This window comes from Manacus candei, unplaced genomic scaffold (assembly GCF_025592945.1).
Source record: "Manacus candei isolate 608988 ecotype Guabito, Panama unplaced genomic scaffold, ASM2559294v1 h1tg000050l, whole genome shotgun sequence".
NCBI lineage: Eukaryota > Metazoa > Chordata > Aves > Passeriformes > Pipridae > Manacus > Manacus candei.
In genome coordinates, this window is record NW_026138098.1 from 9,337,095 (window position 1) to 9,356,634 (window position 19,540).

The 19,540-nt window shown below is 42.3% G+C and overlaps 1 protein-coding gene across 26 annotated transcripts in view; it reads right to left on the reverse strand.

Moving 5' to 3' along the window:
• Positions 1-6,824: 6,824 nt before the first annotated feature.
• The window catches only part of TCF7L2 (transcription factor 7 like 2), a 176,392-nt gene continuing 163,676 nt past the window's right edge, over positions 6,825-19,540 (reverse strand). For 7 of the 26 annotated variants that reach the window (XM_051799888.1, XM_051799885.1, XM_051799880.1 and 4 more), the window contains 4 exons: positions 16,519-16,567; positions 15,899-15,949; positions 14,670-14,742; positions 6,825-9,083 (listed from right to left, as the gene is read on the reverse strand). In XM_051799888.1, coding sequence (XP_051655848.1) covers positions 8,654-9,083; positions 14,670-14,742; positions 15,899-15,949; positions 16,519-16,567 — 603 coding nt within the window. In that variant the 3' untranslated portion in view covers positions 6,825-8,653. Of the gene's footprint in view, positions 9,084-13,139; positions 13,169-14,027; positions 14,101-14,665; positions 14,743-15,898; positions 15,950-16,514; positions 16,568-19,540 lie in introns of those variants that run through there. The other 19 variants (XM_051799902.1, XM_051799901.1, XM_051799900.1 and 16 more) reach the window with 13 other exon arrangements.

Sequence of the window (19,540 nt, forward strand, 5' to 3'; positions counted from 1 at the left end):
TAATGCATATCCCAGACAGCCAGGAATGTAATTTGTGCATCTTGTTTAATTTCAGACATTAACAAGCCTTTTCTGGTGTGCTCCTTCCCCACACGGACCCTCCACCCAGACAAGGGCTATCACAGGACCACAGCTCCCATGTCACCCACCTGATTTCTACTGCAGCTTCACTGCCAGACCAGTCTCAGCATCTGACCTACATGAGATGAAAGCTGGCTAAATTCTCCAGCAAGAAAACCCCAAAAAGTTGTGTGATTAAACAAACCAAACCAAAACCTCTTTAAATTCTATTTTAGAGAGGATGTGTTCAACTGCAGATTGGGGTTATTGTGTCTCAGTCTGCCATCTCGCACTCGGGGTATTTGACCCAGCAATACCTGCCCAGAGGATGAGATAATATTTGAAATTCCTGTTAGAAACAATTATCTACTTGACTGTAAAGTATGGGTCTTTCTGGTTTTATTTGAGGGTCCTGTTTGTGCTGAAACAGACTCCGTGAATTGCTAATTGGCCTCTCAGAGCCCAGGGGATGTAAGGCTGAGGCACCTGGGCAGGCAGACACTGCTGCCATGCTCAGCGCTTCTGCAGCCACCCGCTGCCCCTGCCTGGCTGTGGGGTCTTCACTGCAGCAGGACATGCCACAGTCCCCATCCTACAGCCTGCACTCAGCACTCAGCGTGCTCAACCTCCCCCACGTCTAATGACCCTTCTGTAATGCTCCCATCCCTGTGCTCCACTGCAAAGGGCTGGAGAAGAGGTCACATGGAGATGTGGCTGATATAAGGATATCAGTCTGTGGACAAAGTGCCCAAGTTCCCGTGTTGCTGGAAAACATGGCCTGCTTCACAAGGGCAAGCAGAACAGGCACCTACCTCTGTGGACAGCTGAAAAGAGAAGCAAAAGAGCAAAGCCACAAACACGAAACTTTTCTATTCTTCAGCATTGTTAACTGTTTCCTGTTAACTAGTAGCTGAAATGATGGAAAGTTTCTACAGATTTTGCTTGCTCCAGGACACTGGTGGGGGATGCAAAAAAGGCGCCTGCTTTCCCTAGAAGTGAGGTCAGAGCTGACCCCACAAGCACCTGTCTCAGATGCCCAAGACCGGTCAGAAAACAGTTCTGCTACTGGGCATCAGTCCCTGAGTTTTAGAGGGAATTCCCTGCCTGATGTGTAGGGTGGCCTCAAGAGAGCCCAGCCCAGAGGATTGGGAGGCATCAGAGAGGTGCCTCAGAAAGCAGAAAGACATCCTCATTCGTAGAAACTTCCCTGCAGGACATGCTTGTCCCCAAGGGCTTGCAGCATTTCACATTCTGTTCTTGAGGGCTTTGCCTTTCAGGCAGGGCAGGGCTGGCTCTCCTGCAGGTGAGGAGGGGGAGGAGGGGGCCTGCTGGCTGCACAGAGACATCTGAAGCTGTTGGCTGAGGAATTGCTCAGGTTTTCTTGTGCTGGCAATTATCTTGGAGGTGATCCCTGCACACAGAGAAACATGGACAGGTAGAATATTTCACTCCTCCTCTACAAGCAATGTCACCTGAGCAGAAATAAATATAGCCCAGATTTTACATTTGTCCCTTTCACCCTCCTAAATACAGATCCTGCTGAAGTCAGGAAACAAGACACTGGCTGGTCCCAGCAGTGTCCCCACAGTCTCTCTGGAAGGGAAGGCTCGTTTTGAGCCTGGAAGTGGTGCCTGGAATCATCCTGTTGGAATCCTGCTCCTGCTCCCCCTCTGGGGCCATGGATGAAGCCAGGCCCATAACACTGATGTACACACACGGGAGCTGGATAACGCTTGTGGCTGCGCAGAGAATGGGAAACTTCAACTCTGCTGGTCCCAGGGAATTCAAACTGTTTGTAAAAATAATTAAGCCTCACCAATGTCCTTGCTTTAAAAATCAAAACAACAATAACAAAAAGACCAGTCAGGTTAATTACACTAGAGCAGGGAGGAATCTCTAAGATGTAAACACATTTCCATGAACATTAAAAGCAAACCCCTCTCTAAAGTATTTTTCTTTCACAAGCAAGCAAGAAAACGCATTGGATAAAACAAACTTTGCTTATTTTAGTTTCGACTCAATTACCTGTTAATGGAAAAAATCTGGCACCACTAATAATAAGGCAGGAATGAGATCACTGTTCTGGAGGCCTGGCTTGTCAGAGAAGCTTGCAACAAGAAGTGCATTTATCTGCCTTTCTATAACCCTTTTCAAGCACTCTGTCAGGGAGCCCAAACTGAAAAGCCAGTTTAGGAGGAACTTGGAACCCACTCCAGGCCCCCTCAGCCCTCTGGGAAAAGGAAAATTATTGTTGGCAAGTCTGCCTGGCTCCAGAAGTTGATCCAGTGCCCCCCACTTGCCCATGCAGCAGCAGACAGAGCTAAGAATTTTGTTATAATTAAATAACAGCGTGCTGATTGGTTGCTGGAGGTGGTCTTGAAACTGGTGTTTAAGGCAGTGGAGAACAACGGTTACTATTCATAGAAAAAGCAGAGTCTTAAAATCCATCTGTTTCATTCCAAATTTAGGCCAAAAAAATGCTCACTCACTGTCTTTAAAAATACCACCTGCTTAGCTATTTTGTATAATGTGCCATTATATAAGTTTGAAGAAGGAGCAGGCAGGGAGACAGTGGGGGCTGAGGAGGGGCGGGTGGAACAGATTAAAAAGATACAGTTATATTCAAAAATACCCCAGCAGCATATTTAAAAGGGAACACAAAATAAGGGAGCAAAGGAGACAATTTCTGATGAAGATTAAAACCAGAGTGTTTGCTAATGCCTGGGAACAAGCTACTACAAATGAACTTGTTTGCAAATAAGGTAACAATTTTTTTCTCTTTCGAATAAAACCCCACCCTTCTTGCTTTGCACACTCAGCTCAAGTCTTCACCATGCTACAGAGCTGCAGAAACACCTGGAGCCTTTCCCACCCTGTAGACCTTTCAAGTGGGGTCCCCACCAGGGCATCACAAGCCTGTCCAGCCACAGCCCCTGCCAGCAGGTACCTCCCAAGCCGGGCTCTGCTTCCCATGGGTGAGCTGGTGCGAGCAACTAAGTTGAGGGAGTGAGACAAGGAGCTGGTAACATCACGGCGCCTACTTTTCCAGAGCAGCTTTGCTTCGTGAGCGGCAACTTTAGCAAGGCCTGGTGTCCAGCAGATGTGTCTCCTATCTCCCCATTGTCCTTCCCCTCCCCTTGCTTCCCCACTGCAGTCTTACATAATATTACATATTGCAGCTGCAGTCCTTCCAGTTTTCCCCATACCCTTAACTCTCTCCCTTGTTTCCTCCAACATCCCAATGCTCTCCATGTCTCCTACCTAATCTTCTCAGCCTGCCAGCTGGGCAGGAGAGTGCAGATGCTGGTCCAGAAGTAGACGTGTGATAATTGGCCATCTGGATGCTGCCAGAAAGAATGGATAACAGCTGAGCTATCCTTGCCTTTTCTTCAGCAGTGGATCTGGAAAGCCTCTCTTCTCAGTGCCGGCAGAGATTTCCCTGGAACTCAGAGGGACTTTATCATCTCTGAGAGTTTGACTGCCGCTGTCAAATCTGGTTCAAAATGCCAGAGTATCCAAGAATTATCAGGAGAGGGTCAAACAGATGGACAGAGAGCATGACTTCATGTTCTCAACTGTCTTAGAGGTCCAGACTAACACTCCCCCACCCCAAATTTAAAAGCATTTCCAACCTCAGAAAAGGAACAACTCCTAGATCATGGATGAAAGTTATGCAATTATATTTTTGATTGATCCCAGACAAAAATTGGTCCAGGGATTGGAAGACTACACTAAATGTGTTGGTGACACTATTGACAATGATGGCTGCTTGGGATGCATTCACTTATAGCTGATCTGCCTTAAAAGTCTTGAGACGTTTTCTGAGGACATCTTAAAATGAATGCCAAAGTAGCTACCCTTTTTTTATAATATAGCAATTGCTACAATCTCTGAGCAAATTAAAATATTCACAGTTTTAAGGCTCAAAGAGCTTTTGATTTCCTGTCCAACAAAGATCACTGAAGATTAATCTTGGTCCTGTACTGAATTTAGTCTTTAGCTGGAGTATCTCTTTCAAAACAGCATCCAAAACCTTTACCCAGAATCTTAGGTGATAAAGTGCTCTTACGTGTATGCCAGACATAGCTGGGCAGCACTGTCACACATGTTGTTTTTTATTAGTAGTAGTAGTAGTATTGTCATCAATAATAATAATAGTAATAATAATAATTTTGCTTTCATGATTGTTGCAATGGCCTATGCAACTATTTTACTGCAAATTCTCTTTACATCTTTTTTATGGTCTAATGAAATGAACAGGACTCTAAAGATTGCTCTTTTTTTCCTGCCTTTCCTTTCCTTTCTTTAAGCAAAGCTTAAAACCATGTGGCACTGCTTTATTGAGTCAGCAATTGCTTAGACTTCTTAAAATTCCATACACTAAGTGAAAAATGAGATTTACAAAACTAATAGAAAATAAATGTCTCCCAAACATGCAATACATTGACTTCCTTCCTTGCCTTAGTCCATAAAAACAGAGGGAAGCAATAGCTACAGTTGATTACCTATTGTACTAGGGCTCCACACTGTCCTGTGGCAGCCCTGTACAAGGACAGAACATGCCAGTTTGTCACCTCCCCACTCAAGAAGTTGCCCTCACTTCTGTGGATCTGGAGGTGAACACGGTGATCAGGTCATACCCCCAGGGTCTGTTACTCACCCTATTTTACACCTACAGTGTATAGGAAGGGATGTCTTTTCACCATGTTTCCAGTGTACCTGGAGTGATGGGGTCGTTTGCTGGGCACAAAGGTAGTACATATAAATAACGGGAATTTTCTTGACCCAGCTCAGTTCCTCAAAGCAAGGGAAATTTGGAGGCAAATTTGAAGGCATAAACCCTGTAAGGGATACAGCCATGGCACAACCTATAGGAAACACAAGCAGTTGCTTTCCCAGGAATATACAATTGTTTTCCACAGCAAACAAGTTCCCAGTACAAGTTATCCACCACTTGCAAGCTCTGTTCAGCGTATCTTTCGAACACATGCCTCTCTCACCACAGAAGGAAAACCAATTTGTGCAGGAACGGTGCTTTTGGACTCTGCTTTCCAAAGTTTGCTAATAAAGGAGCGAGCAAAGAGCACAGTATTTTGCTGAATATATGAATCATACCTTGATGGTGTCTACTTTGAATCACGGCATTCAAAGATCTCCCTGGAGCACTATGCCTTACTTTAGAAGAGAGCAGCTATCCCCAGTAGAGATGCAGCACATGTGTCTGGCTGATGGATGGCCGTGCTCTAGCAAGAGTCAAAATATTTAGGAAAAAGAAAAAAAAAATTCCCTAGAAACCTTAACTAGCAGGAGAGTTATTTGAGCATTGCATTCAATTTGCTGGCTACCAACAGCAAAATTTGGCACCTTCCACAAAGGCTTTACGGCAATGTCCTTTTCTCCATCACAGAGCCCTGTCCCACCCACACTGCCCATGTGCCTGTCATGGGTGATGAGGGGACATGTTCTGCTGAAGTCAAGGGGAGCATAATGTTAGACCACAACAAAAACACCATCAGGCTTTGGATCAAGGGAGATAAATGGAGCCTGGTAAAAAATTCACCACGACTAAATCCTTCTAATGGGACATAAGAAGCAAGTTATGTTGCCCTTCATTAACACATTTAAAGAAACAAGCAAACAAATAAACAAAAGGATTCTGGCGTGTAAATTAGTAATTGTTAGCAATTTAAAGCACTATATATTGTTTAAACATTATTTAGCACTTCGCCCTGTGCCTCCCAGCCCCTCACAAAGCAAACTCCTTCTGCAGCCAACAAACACTTTGTAGCCAGTTTTGGTTTTATTGGACCCCACAGTAAGGGACAGCAGTGTCCCAGCACTGGGACTGGACTTACCAAAATGGCCCTGTTTCCACGTCTCTGCAGAATACTTACCCTTGCTGCAGAGCCCATCAAGACAACTGAAGTGCACTACCTGAGCAATGCACCTGCACAAACCTGCTTGGAGACCTTTACATTCCATTGCCCTCGAGTGCCATAGGAATTACTCTGACTGAGATTTTCAAGATGACTGGGGCTGTGGTGACATCCACTTGTGACAGATTCCTGGAAATTACGTTTAAATCCCCACTAAGCTTAAAAAACCCAAACGAATCAACCATGTAATAAAAATTCTTGCATGTAAATTCACTCCCATCCCACAGCATCTGCAGGCGCTGCTGTGTCAATTGGATGCTGGATGCTCAGCACTAAGAACAGGCTGTGCTGCAAGGGCTCACTGCACTTAAAAAAAAAAAAGTGCAAAACTGGACTTAAATCTGTGTCCAGGAGATAAACCCTAAGGCCAGCATAAGGACTTTGACTAATTAGAACTATCTGGGCTCTCCTTGTAGCCCTGTGTTGTGGGATCACCAGGTTCAACAGAAATATTTGAAAATTAAAGGTTATCATCAGCCCTGATCTCCTGTCCCCCAGTCAGGCTCACTTCACACAGAAGGACGACATTCCTTTAGCCCACATGCCGTTTGTCTTTTGCCAAATCATGTGCCATTTCCTTTAAATAAAAAGGATTTTCAATCACTGCTATTCATGCAAAAGTGTGCTGAGCAGGAAGAGGGTCAGTGCAAATGCATTTCATAGGCAGTACTATGGGAACCCGAAGGAAACGGGATTTCTCACAACTAGAACAGGCTGCAACTTGCCACAATTTTCACAGATTTTTTTCCAGGAAGTTTTCCACTTGGCCTGTAAATCTTTCTGGCCAGATAAAGTGCAGTCAACGCATAAATGAGTTGACAAGTCATCTCTGCACATACTAAGTTGCTTTTATTAATCCAGAACTGCATGCTACAGATACTGTACAGCATGAACATTTATTCATTACAAAAAATGGCTTCCAAACCATTAAAAATGAAAATCGGAATAAGAGCATAAAACGGAACAGTAACATCACAACTGTTAGGAAACATTCAAAGTATTCACAAAAAATGTTATAGTTAGCATCTTAATAAACCAGAGAAAAATCTGAGACAGTTTTACAATCGCTTCATGTCAACTACAATGGCACTGAATGAACAGATGAACAATTTTTCAGCTTTATACAGCGTTTTTTGCAACATCAACATGCCTAGTTTTTTTTTTGTTTTAAGTTTGCTACCTACCTGTATGTAGTAAGTGTACATAAAAGTGGCAGTCTGATTTTCCTTTTATGAATAATCTAATATACAGAATTTGGCCCTTAAGGGTTTATACCTCTTCATTTTAAATGCTTTCCGGACAATCTGCTACCAAACACGTCTGTTATAGGTGACATTAAAACTACATACATATCTACCTATGTAACATCACAGCAAAACATGATGAACAAAAAAATTACAGCATTAAAAAAAATTATAAAGTTGTCGGGAGAAAGTTAAAAGTCACTGAGAATTTTGGCACATAAAAATTTTGCACACAGTCTACAGTCCTAATGTCGCAGAGGATTCAGCTGCAGTTCTGAACGGGAGACATTTGGACCTTGCTATTTTTCCAAACAGCATTGCTAAAAATTCCCTTGCTAAATTTTCAAGTCTTTTTGTGTGTAATGGCTTTTAAAGCAATTTTATTTTTTACACTATTGATCCTTGAAAAAATGCATCTGCAAATGTCCATTTGGTGGCAACTGTATTTCATATAGCACAAAAAAAAAAAATCACAAAAAGAAATCAAAAACAAAATCCCGGAAAAAATATATATATACACATTTATATATAAACTTAAAAACCTTGTACAAATGAGTTGTTATATATAAGATGCTTACACTAAGGGAAAAAAAAAACCCTTTATACAATGTTTCAAGGAAAAAGAAGGAAGAAAAAAAAACATTTTAAAAGGGACAACATACAGATACAACAAGCAATTTCTAAAGCAATAAATACTACTGGTCCAATAGCGTTGTGATACTTTTAATTGTTGAGTAGCGTCCCCTCCCCCAAAAAGAACAACACCATGGAACAAGGTATATTAACACATTTTTTAACCCTTTGTTTCTGTACATTTAAACAATAACAAGTAACATCACAATAAAGGTTGTTTCACACAAGGAAGAAAAAAAAAAAGAAGTAGTAGCGGCACTGCATTCGTTGTGCCCTTAAAGGTTTAAAAACCAGATGTAAAATGATTGGTTCGCAAGCTCGTATTTAATACAAATAATAAAGAACCAATGCCTCCGGCAAGGGCTGCTTCAAAATTGCTTCTTTTTTTTTTTTAATTTTTAAAATCAGTCTTTAAAACTAAGCTATTGGAACTACATAACAATTATGTATATATATATATTTTTTAAACGCTACAAAGACTTTAAACAGCTGTTGATAAAAATTTTGGCAGAATCATGAGGCTTTTCTCATCTACATATTTAAAAAGGAGAAATTGAAATAAGAATGGGTCAAATATTGACCAATGAACTCGATAAAACATCAACTAATGTAGCCACATGGCACGAATTAAAAACAAAACCAAGAAACGACGACAAACAGCGGACGACAACGAGGAGGAGAAGGAAAAAAAAATAAAGAAAAGGAAAAAAAACCAAAACCCCAAACACCAACAGAATTCAATCCCCCCGAAGAAAACCGAAAGGGCTAACGAGGCTAAAGCTATTCTAAGGACTTGGTTACGAGGGAGAGCGGCTGGGGCTGTGTCCCTGCCAGCGAGCTGTGGGAATGCAAGGAGGACGTCGAGGGCTGTGCTAGGGATGCGGCGGCGGCCGGCGGGAGGGCGGCCGGCGGGTGGTCCAGGGCCCCGTTGGGGCAGCTGGCGGCAGGCAGGGCGCCGGGCTTGCTCGCAGCGCTCTCGGCGAGGACGAGCGAGGATGGCGGCGGCATCATCACCAGGTGTGCCAGCGGGTCGGGCTTCAATGAGAGCGAGAGGGGTTGTGTTTGTTCAGTCTGTGGTTTCGAGTCTCTGGAGGGGGAGGCGAGCATGGCAGGGGAGGACGGAGGAGAGTCTAGTAAGCTTCCATCTGAAGAGGGTGGGCTGACGCAGCTGCCTTCACCTTGTATGTAGCGAACGCACTTTTTTTTTCTCCTAGAAACAGGGAGAGAGTTATCTGTGAATAGAGGGCAGAGATGCTGATGGAGATAGTTATCTAAAGCAAAGAGCCATCCATTTGCTACTCTGGGCTCTGCATAGGTGGCACCCTGGCCCCACGTGCCATCCTGGGGGTCTGGCGGGGTGTTCTTGGCACCAAGCCCACTTGGAAACCTCCCCTTGGCTAAAAGATTTGGAAAGGATTCACCAAATGTGTCTTCATCCCCCCCCCTTTTCAGGCTGCCTCGTTTCCTTATTTTAATAATCAGAAAATCAGATAAGTGGGTTTTGCAGCCCACTGTGCTAATCTGCAAACTTTCCTCCATGGAAAAAAAAAAGAATAAAGAAATTTAATCCTTCTAAAATAAAAACTCTGGATAGTTGATGGTATCTCAAGATGTCCCATAATGCTGTCCAACTCAACAGGGCTACACCTGTGTCACCTGTCGTCTCTTACGATGCCCTGCCCTTGGGAGGCAAGAACAGCTGCAAACTACCGCTCATTGCTTTCTCCTCTGTTAAGAACCACACCAAATCCAGAAATGTCAAGAGTCAGAAAGGAGGGATATATATAATAGAGAGAACGAGAGAGAGGGGAAATAAAAACAAAACGAACAAACAAAGCAAACGGAAGAAAAAACAGGAAAAGAACAGGATAAACAGAGCATGATCCAAAATAACAAGAATAACTGGTTGTATGGCCTGCAGGTTGTGGCTTTAAATCGACTCAGTTTTACTTTTTGTTTTAGGGGAGAGTGGTAGATTTGGGAAGCTGCTCATCTGTATTTTGGGGAATTTTCCTCTGAGAGGCCATCCATGTAACTCCAGAGTGGGATCCAATTTCAGTAGGTGAAAAGCATGATGACAGGTACAAAGGTGAAGAGCAACATGGAGCTTATTTCACACCAGGGAATACGAGAGTCTCGCAAGAGCCGCTCACCTTCTAATAAATAAGTGACCCGACAGAGATCTTTTCTCCTCCCTCTGTCCACTTAACAATGCCAAGGAGCAATGAAAACAGATGACAGTTTCACACCATCTCTCTTGCCAAGTATATGCAAGACAATTCTAGCAGTAGGACAGAAATAATGAGGCGAACAACCACAGCATCTGGCAGAATGATGTTCAGTGGCCACCTTGACCCTAAGAATGTTGGCTCTCCAGCCCTCCTACTCACAAGCACACTTTCCATGGGAAGTGCTGAAGCACTGTAATACAGCTCAAGGCATTTGACAAAGTCTGCCTAGAGCAGCTCTGCCACAAAAACTTTGGAAGCTCAGCTAAGCTGCACAAAGCCACCAACGTGAAGGAGTAGGCTGCTCTGCCCCTCCTGTGGATAAATTGCCCCAGCTCAGAAACTCCATCAGAGGAAGTGCCTGAGTGTGGCACAGCAGCTGAGGGTCACTGGGTAACATTCCCCACTTCCACAGGTGTCCCAAATCCACTGCTGGTCGCCAGTGTTCTCCCCTATGTATGGTAACAGTGCTTGGGTTAAACCAAGCTCTGCCATCTAGGCAATGGGGCTAGATGCTTCTTGACCACAAGGGAGATCAAACCAGCTTGATCCTGAAAGTAAAAAATATCATGTCCCACAGCCAGGAAGGGAAGAACGACCCTGGCAACCCATCTTTTACCATCTTCAGTGAGGGACCAGTGCTGTGATATCCCTTCCTCCAGAGACTCATGTTCTGCTCCACATTCCACATGGCAAGGTAAGGGGTTAGGGCTATTAGAGTTTTAACCACGTTAGCCTGCAGATCAATACATGCTAAAAAACTAAAGACAACCATGCAACTTAAATGTTAAAAAGAAAGAAAGAAAGATAGAAGACAGCAAGTGAAGGCTGTAAACCATGCTTTATTAGAGCAACGTTAAAAGACAGAAAAAATTAATTTGGTGGGCTCAAAACAGAACCTGTTAATTCTTCTACAATCAACAAACACCACGGGTAGTCTTTGGCTCTTGACTAAAGACAGTTCTGCTGCTCCTTCTCCCCTCTCCTCTCTCACCACTTTCTAGCTTCAGCTGTGCAGCGCTACCTGGGGGACAGTTCATGTCTGGACCTTCTGTACAGCTCCAGTGGCAAAGCAGAACAGTTGAAGCTTCACAAAGCTCACCAATATTACTTGTGTGGAAAGGTGCATTCTTACAATCTGGAGAGTGCAGGACTCCCTCTCCATCATCAAATTAAAATTACTTGCAAGCAGAGACTCAAGCTCTGCCTGCCTCATTGATGGGGATCCAGAAGTCATTTAACTGAACCTACAAGGCAGTTAATTATTTAACTGGAGGCAGTTTGAATCTAGTATGCCAGCATTTCAATTTTTTTTTAATATTATTTAAGTTCTGTGGCCTGAAAGAAAGAGCCTCCATGGCAAAGCAGCCTTAAACCAGGTCTACCTGACTTTTCAACTCTGCAAAGTTAACAACCTTTTTAAAACTAAACTCATTGCTCTGCTACTTGAAGTAATTTTCCTTTGACTAGTATTAAGGGAGCAGATTGCTTCCTCTGCTTCTGTTGTATATTAAACTCTTTAACAGTGTGGCCGCTGAAAAGCCATTTACTTCAACTATGATGGCTCAAGGGGGGAGACATTTCTCCAGACTGTGTCAATCCCACCATGTGCTACCTGTGGTCATGTACATGTACATGTACATGTGGGACATGTACATGTGGGACAAAAGGCACAGACAGCAAAACCCCATGCAAGACTAATTTTAACAGAAGTGAACAACACCAGGCAACTCTGGTGAAGGGGAATAAGTAAAAATCTAAGGAACTACTTGTGCCTCAGTTTTGCTCTCCTAAAAGCTGTAATAAAAATACTACCCATCCCCCCTCAGAATCACTAGTGAGGATTATTCACCTGCGTGTCGCTCTGAAGACATCAGCTGCTCCATCAGTCTGGTAAATACCAACAGACCTGACCCCACTTGTGCTGCCCTTAAAACTAGCCCTGGGACAGCACCAGGAAACCTGTAATGCTGCAATTGCCATGAGTGAAAGCCACAGAGGATGACAAGAGTTTCTTCAGCTGTTGTGAGCAAAGATGTCTCAGTTTTTATAACAGTAGCAAACTGGACATCTTCAGCACCTAAGATGCACTACAAAAATGCTACCATGCTAGCAAATGCAATGTTATGATGGTTAGGACCAGAACTAGGAGAGAAATACCTACAACTAACACCTAGTGATAAAATGCCTCCATGCATTAAAAAAAAAAAAAAAAGAAAAAAAAACAACCCCAAATTAAAAAAGAAAAGCAGTTAACTCTGTATCAGTAAGTCTAAAGCTATCGGCTATACCACTGAAGTTGTCCCTGATGCGCTGCAAAGACTTCTGACCAAAATTTGGCGTAAGTTAAGAGAGGGTTTATGCTTCCCATGTAACCTAAGCACCGTATAGACCAAATAAAAAGTCCCCTTGCTGATAAAATGTAGTTTTAAAAGTATATTGTTTACTTAAGCAGCCAGGGAAAGATAAAACAACACAAACATGATGTGCCCCCAGTTCTGGTACTTGGCACACTGAGTCTGACATGCTTCAAATACTGTATCTCTAGACTACACAAATATCAGCTGATAGTGTGCAGCGAGCTAACCACAGAACAGAGCCTAACTAAACACAGCATGGGAGTCTTTGGCTAGAATGAGACTCGAGCCTCCTGACACACTGAAGTAGCTATCCAGCTCTTCGGGACTGAACCCTACTTCCTTTAAGCTTTAAGAAACTGCTGCTTTCCAAGCTTGTTTAACATACGTACTGGTACTGATATCTAAGAGCCCAACTAGCGTGTCTCAAATGGGACTATATGCAACCTGTTGAAGTCATTTCTGGTGCCTTATCTGGTATATACTGACACACACCGCCACCCTCGATCTGTGTTTTCCTCGACACTAAGCACAAACAAGACTGCGTGCATACACAAAATACGATGGACGTCTGATCTACATTCTAAATGAGATGGAGCACATGGGACTGGCATGAGTAAGAGGGGAAAATGTGGGAGAGGAATCACTACACAAAGAGAGCGGTTTGGGTTGAAATACCTACCATCATAATATTCCAAATTCAAAGACTGCTTGTATCAGAATAAAGAAACAACAAATTTAACCAAATGCGATCATATAAGGAAAAAGGAATGAGAAAAGAACTACTCGGTATCCCTCCACCAAGAAAGAAGTACGTACTGAGTTACACATGGAATTAAACTCCAGTAGAACATGGGCTGCCAAAATTTGGGCTCTCTTGATATCTTTCATCTCCTTTTAATGCTGGAAACTGTGTTACTGAAGTTGCAATTAGTTTTGTTTAGAGCACAGATGTTTACAGCTCACTCATAGGGATAAAATTTAGGAAAAAACTTATTTTTGGAATCAGAAAAAAAAGACATCAGATTGTTTTAAAAAATGGTATATACATAAACCTTATTGAGGCATGGAAGCCTACAGGTGGCTATTTGATTCTGCAGATGATACCGAAAAAATGAATACATTATAAGCTGTAAACACTGGCTTTTACATCTCTGATCATGAGAAAAACACTAGTGCTGCAGATCCCAGAACCTTTTAAAAAGCCTTTGGAGGCAGCATAGACACAAATGAAAGACAAAATACAAACTATCCAGCTAAACACTATTTTTGCTGGCAATCTGGAAAAAATAACCAAAAAAAGGCAAAAAAAAAAATTGCCAGCTCTAAGGACTTTGAGTTTTCTTGTTCCCAGTTCTACCACCAGGGAGAGGTTATTGGTAAAGAAAGAGAGAAAATGGCATTAAATTAGCAAGAAATTCAAAAGATCAAAGATTATTAGCAATTGATGCTGTGGGAAAGAGAAAGGTGGGGAGTGGGGAAAAAAGATTAAAAAAATAAAATCACACAAATGCACTAAGAGGACAGATTGCTTTTATTTCCCCAAAGGCCTAATGGGTAGTATTATACCTGCATGGTTTGCACCATAAACTCTGTCGGTCAAGCCCGAACAATGCCCGACACTTCTTTGGAGTATTTGCATCTGTTAGCATAAGGTAAACACAAAAAATACAACACAATGGTGGATAGAGCTCATTTGGTCTGCGTCATCTTAGCTACAGCTACGTTTAGCTTTCAGTCACCTCCGTTTTATTTGGTAATCTCCCCTCGTACCAAGGGCAGGAAAGAAAACAGGACTTTCACAATGAGCCAGAGGAAAACCAAAAAAACCTCCGACCCAGCCACGCGCCTGTTCTGGTGTTGGTACCGCACTCAAGGGCTTTGGGAGTGACTTTCCTTGGGTGGAGGCTGGGACAGCAGAAGTGTGGCTGAGCCACAGATCAGATGGGCTTATGGTTGATGCTGTTTTACAGTGGGTTTTTGGCTAGCAGCAGCAAAGAGAAAGGCGAAAAAAAAAACAACCAACAAAGAAAAAAAAAAAAGCAAAATCCTTTCAGAGAGACGATAACTGATGGCAGTGTCCCACTCCCTTGTGTCTTCCAGATCACAACACAGAGCTACAAAGCAACAAGGCAGGAGAAAAAAAAGGGGAAAGTACCAAATAAACCAGCTGCAAATCAGCCATAGCGAGTCTGGGAAAACTATACACACCTGCAGGGGCCGCACCAGTTATTCTGTTGATCAAGGCCAAAGCGCGCTCGGCATTTCTTAGGAGCGCTCAGGTCTGAATGAGTTCAAGAAAAGCGAGCAGAAAAGGGAGAGGAAAAAAAAGAAAAGGGGAGAGGGGGGAGAGAGAGAGAGAGAGGAAGAGAGAAAAGGAGAGAAAAAAAGAGAAAGATAAAAATAAGGAAAAATAAAAATAAAAAAGGGAATAAAAATCAATGTCCTCGTTATTAATTGCAAATATTGACTTTTGATTTAAAAGTTAAAAAGAAAGTGATAATCACATTTTATTCAACTCTTGAGATTAGCTGTTGCAATTAAAGCTGCAGTATCCCTTTATAAAGGACTGTTTCTTTCCCTTTTAAGAGAGCAGGTAGAGGAATGTCATTGTGGCTGGTCTAGCAGGATGTTTCAGGCAATATTTATTTGGGCTGGGTTTTTTTATTCTCTTTTTTTTTTTTTTAAGAGGGGGGGAAAAAGGAAGAAAAGAAGCTGAGTATGGAAGTTAGATCCTGAACATGCTTTTTTCTTCAACTCAGATATAAAATAAGAGAAAAAAAAAAGAAAGGAAAAAAAAGAAAATCATATCTCCTGGGATAATGCAGCTTTTGGAATAACATTCAATTTATTTGTTTTTATTAATTTGTATTTAAAAGAATGGATAAGGATAAGCAGATTGCGAAATGAGTATGTTAGTATCAGCCAGAAAATAAAACGTAAAGCATGGCAAGGTGCTGAGTTAGTACAGGCAGTGAATTGCAATGAATAGGCGGCTTAAGCAGAAAGGAAAAAAAAATCCAAAACTAAAATAATAATAAAAAAATGCGTATGCATGCTAATGTGAGAAGACTTAGTGGGAGTCATGAAAAATGCCATTAGATTAAGGAGGTTCATTACTGACTTGCTTCCATTCTTTATCAGTCTCTTTAAAGAAATACTGCATATTCAATTTGCACAGTTAGTACAACTCTTGCGTTATTTTTACTGTATTACTGTTTTAATAGCAATTGTTACAAAAACAAAAAAAACAAAATTAAAAAATACTATCAAACATAATAGATATAAAGATATATAGATAATAAATACTATCAAAACGTGTGGATGGTATTTTTTTCTTAATGTCATAAGTGTTTAATGTTAAAATCTATAATGGCAGGAAAAAAAAATTAAAAAGCAGTTTATAAACTATTTTAAATGACTCAAAATGACGTTAGCACCTGTAATCGGAGGAAGTGAAAGGCAAGGATTTAGGAAACATTCGCTGTGTTCTGAAAAAAAAGAACAAATTATACAAAGGCTTCAAAAAAACTAAGTTAGGGCTTCTTCGAAATTGACTATGAGATTGCCTATGCAGTATTTCTAATTTCCTATATATATAGAATGGCAAACCTCCTTAATTTAAAATGGGTGCGATTTACCACTGTAAGGCATGCATCAGAACACACAGGTACAGCCCAAATTAATACCAAACACACACACACACACACACACACACACACACACACACACACATATGCGCAAAATAAGCGGACAACTTTAACAACGATGGCATAGGCATTACAACTACGGCTCTGCAGTTAAAGGCTTGGCAACTACTAAGTACAAATTCAGCTAATGTCACACGAGGCTCTCACATGCAATGGCTTGGGTTACTAGTTTTAGAAGGGCAGTAATGCGTAAATAATTGGAGTGCATTTTAAAAAAAAAAGCTGTCTAGTATAGGGACCGGCTCCCCTGAGGCCAGGAGACCTGTACCCACCTCCCCCGTGCCTAGAAGGGTCACACCAGGATTGCCACACTTCCACTAAGCAAGAGATTTAGACTTATTTTTACTTACCATTGGTCTCTCCTGGCTGCTTATCCCTTTTCCTCTTCTTCTTCTTTCCCTGCAGGAAACATACACAAAGGAGAATGATTTAAAAAAAAGACAAAACAAGTGTCCTTGAAAGTCAGCATTGAGCAGTGAGGCTGTGGCTGGTGTGGGAAGCTCCCCAGGGAGCACATTGAAGTCCAGCACTAGCTCACCCCTGGTGCAGGGAAGTTTGGGGGACCCCAAGGAGATGCTGCCGGGATTGGCTCTGCCTGCCTTCCCTGTGACTTTTAGGACAGCCTCACTGCAGCTCCCCCCAAAGTTAACACCCACCAAAGCCATGAGCAGCTGGGGAGGGGGGAAAATGACTTGCAAGATGCTACTTTTGAGCTGAGATCATCAAGAAGACAAAAACATTTGACGTGTGTGTACGCTCCTGCATCCTGAAGTTTCACAAATTGTTTGTGGTCATGTTTTGGTGAGGAAGGGAGGGAAAGAAGAGGGAGATTGAAGCAGGGAGAGTGCATGAGTGAGGTCAGACTGAGCCCCTCGAGTTCCTCAGCACCAAAACCCAACCATTAGAGCAGACAAGGAAGCCACAGCAATGAGCAAATCCTAACCTTCAGTTTTGTAAGTGCACTGACAACCTAGAAAGCAATGCCAGGACAAGAAAAAAAATCCAGACATAGCCAAGAGCCTTCCCACATTTTGCTCTATCACAATGAAAATAACCAGTAATATTTTGCTAAACTGTGTCCCTTTCCCACTGTACCACAAGACAATGCAATTTGCTACGGTTTTTGACTGGGAGGAGAAAATCCTTTTCTCAATTTCCCTCCAACAGTGTGAGAGAGGACAACTAGGAGTCCAACTTCTGTGAAAACCCAGTGATTGCTTTCCAATAGAAAAATTAGAAAGTAATAAGCTTAGCTCAAAAGAGAAAAGCTATTTTTTCCAGGAAAACTCTTCTAACACTGATGTACAGAGTTTGCAGAGCAGTACAACATGGCCAGTGGAGGCAACAGAGTAATTTCATTTTCACAACTCCCCAGATGCTAAAAGCAACAACTTTTGGGCCATCAGTGTCAACTCTGAACAGCACAAGAGATCCTGACTTTTGAAGACATGGCAGTAAGAAGAATCAGTGAGAAGACCCCAGAGCAGCAGTCCCTTATGGTCAAGAGACAACAAACGTGTCTTGGAAGAAGGAATCTCACAGCACTTTTGAAGGGGTAGATGTATTGTAGGAAAGCCAAGAGGTTCTCCCACATGATGGGCACCCTTCTCAGAAGGTCAAGATTGGCTTCAGTGTGTCACATGCACTATAACATTTGGGACATTCATTATGATAGTTTTCCTAGAAGGTATTAGTAAAAAATTCCCCCAATGTGAAAGTAGGATATTGATTTGTTGTTGCCCTGTTTTTCCTCCCCAAAGCTGCCCTTGTGGAACGGGGCTTCTGTACTCATTCCTCCTTTCTTTCTCAGGGCTGTAAACTTCCATCCTGTTGCCCAGGCTGCTCCAGGTTTATGAGATCCTTCTGGAGACGTAAAAAGCTGTGTGCACCATCCATTTTTAAAGGCATTTTGAACAACATGCACATAATCCTGTAGCCTGGATGCTGCTGACAAATCATCTCCCACACGTCTGAGGTAATTTTTTTGGGATATGGAAAGTTGTCAATTGCTACAGCAACCATCAGTCTAACAAGACAGGCAGACAAGACAGACAAGTATTGCTCCTAAAGCTCCTTGAGAACAGAACAGGGAAAATACAGTATCTTGAAATCCACGTATCACATAAAGATACAAGAGGCTCAGACTCTGCTCCATCTATATTGATCTAGATTGACAGTAACTCTGTGAAAGTCGGTGGATATTTTCCAGCTTTCAACAATGTAACCAAAACCAGACAACTGCCTCAGGATCATAAGCCTGATTTTTATTTAATCTCAAGGAGGCCACTTCCATAATTAATAGACTGCATCTGTGATAAATTTGCTTAATTTTAGCAGTTCATTTGGGAATTCAAGGGCTATTTCAATTTAAGACCTTATAACTTCTTCACATGAGGGCCAGCCAGACCAGAGGTGAGGAGTCATCTGCCCTTCACACACTCTTCAAGCCAGGTATTTAAGTACTGCAATGCCTTGTGGGAACAATCTGTTAAAAACATCTGATTTACAGGAATGTCAGCCAGGGACCAGGAATTTCTGGTTCCTTTTCAACACAAGCTTTGAAAACTGTTCCTAACAAAGAACTGACAGAGGTCCCACTAACTTCTTTTATACCTTTTTCAAAGGAAACAGGGAGAAGAATCACCTGGCTTGCTTGTTCAGTTCCTCTGATACAAGAAGATATTTGACTATGCAGCTAAATTAATATATGGACTTTAAGAAAGAACTATGGCAGCACTTTTGCAAGTGCTCTGCAGAAGGCACCGTTTAGCCTTTGCCACAGATTGTCCTCCTAAGACTCAAGCAGATTGTGACATTTTCTGTCATTGTACCATACAAATTTTCAGGATGCAAGTACATAAATATAGATATAAATACTTGCTAACCATTTTGGCAGCTCCCTCTGCAGAACCAAACAACACGGGTTTTGACAGGACTGCAGTACTTCTTTGGTACTAATTTTCTAGACAAGTGATGGGTGAGGTGACTAGACCCTTACATACTTCTGAGTCCAACACTCAGCATGGCTTAATATCTTATATTAGATCTCAGGAAGGCAAATGTGCCTTGTGACAAGAACAAGCCAAGAAGGATTCCCCAAATCCTCTTCTCTTATTTAAGTGCAGGCTGAAAGCTGCATTTCCTGAATGTACTGCTCCTGTTTCTGAAGACCTGGGCTGCAGCTGCCCTCATCCCTGAGCCCCAGTGTGAGATGCCTAACAATTTAATCACTTCAAGCAGCCCAAAGTTACTCCCCTGCTTGATGAGTAAAGGGCTCAAAACCCTACAAACCATTGAGGGAGGAGGGTAACTCGGAGAGCTGTGAATGGACCAGGAGAGGAGACATAAATAAATTCTGCAGATGATGCAAAA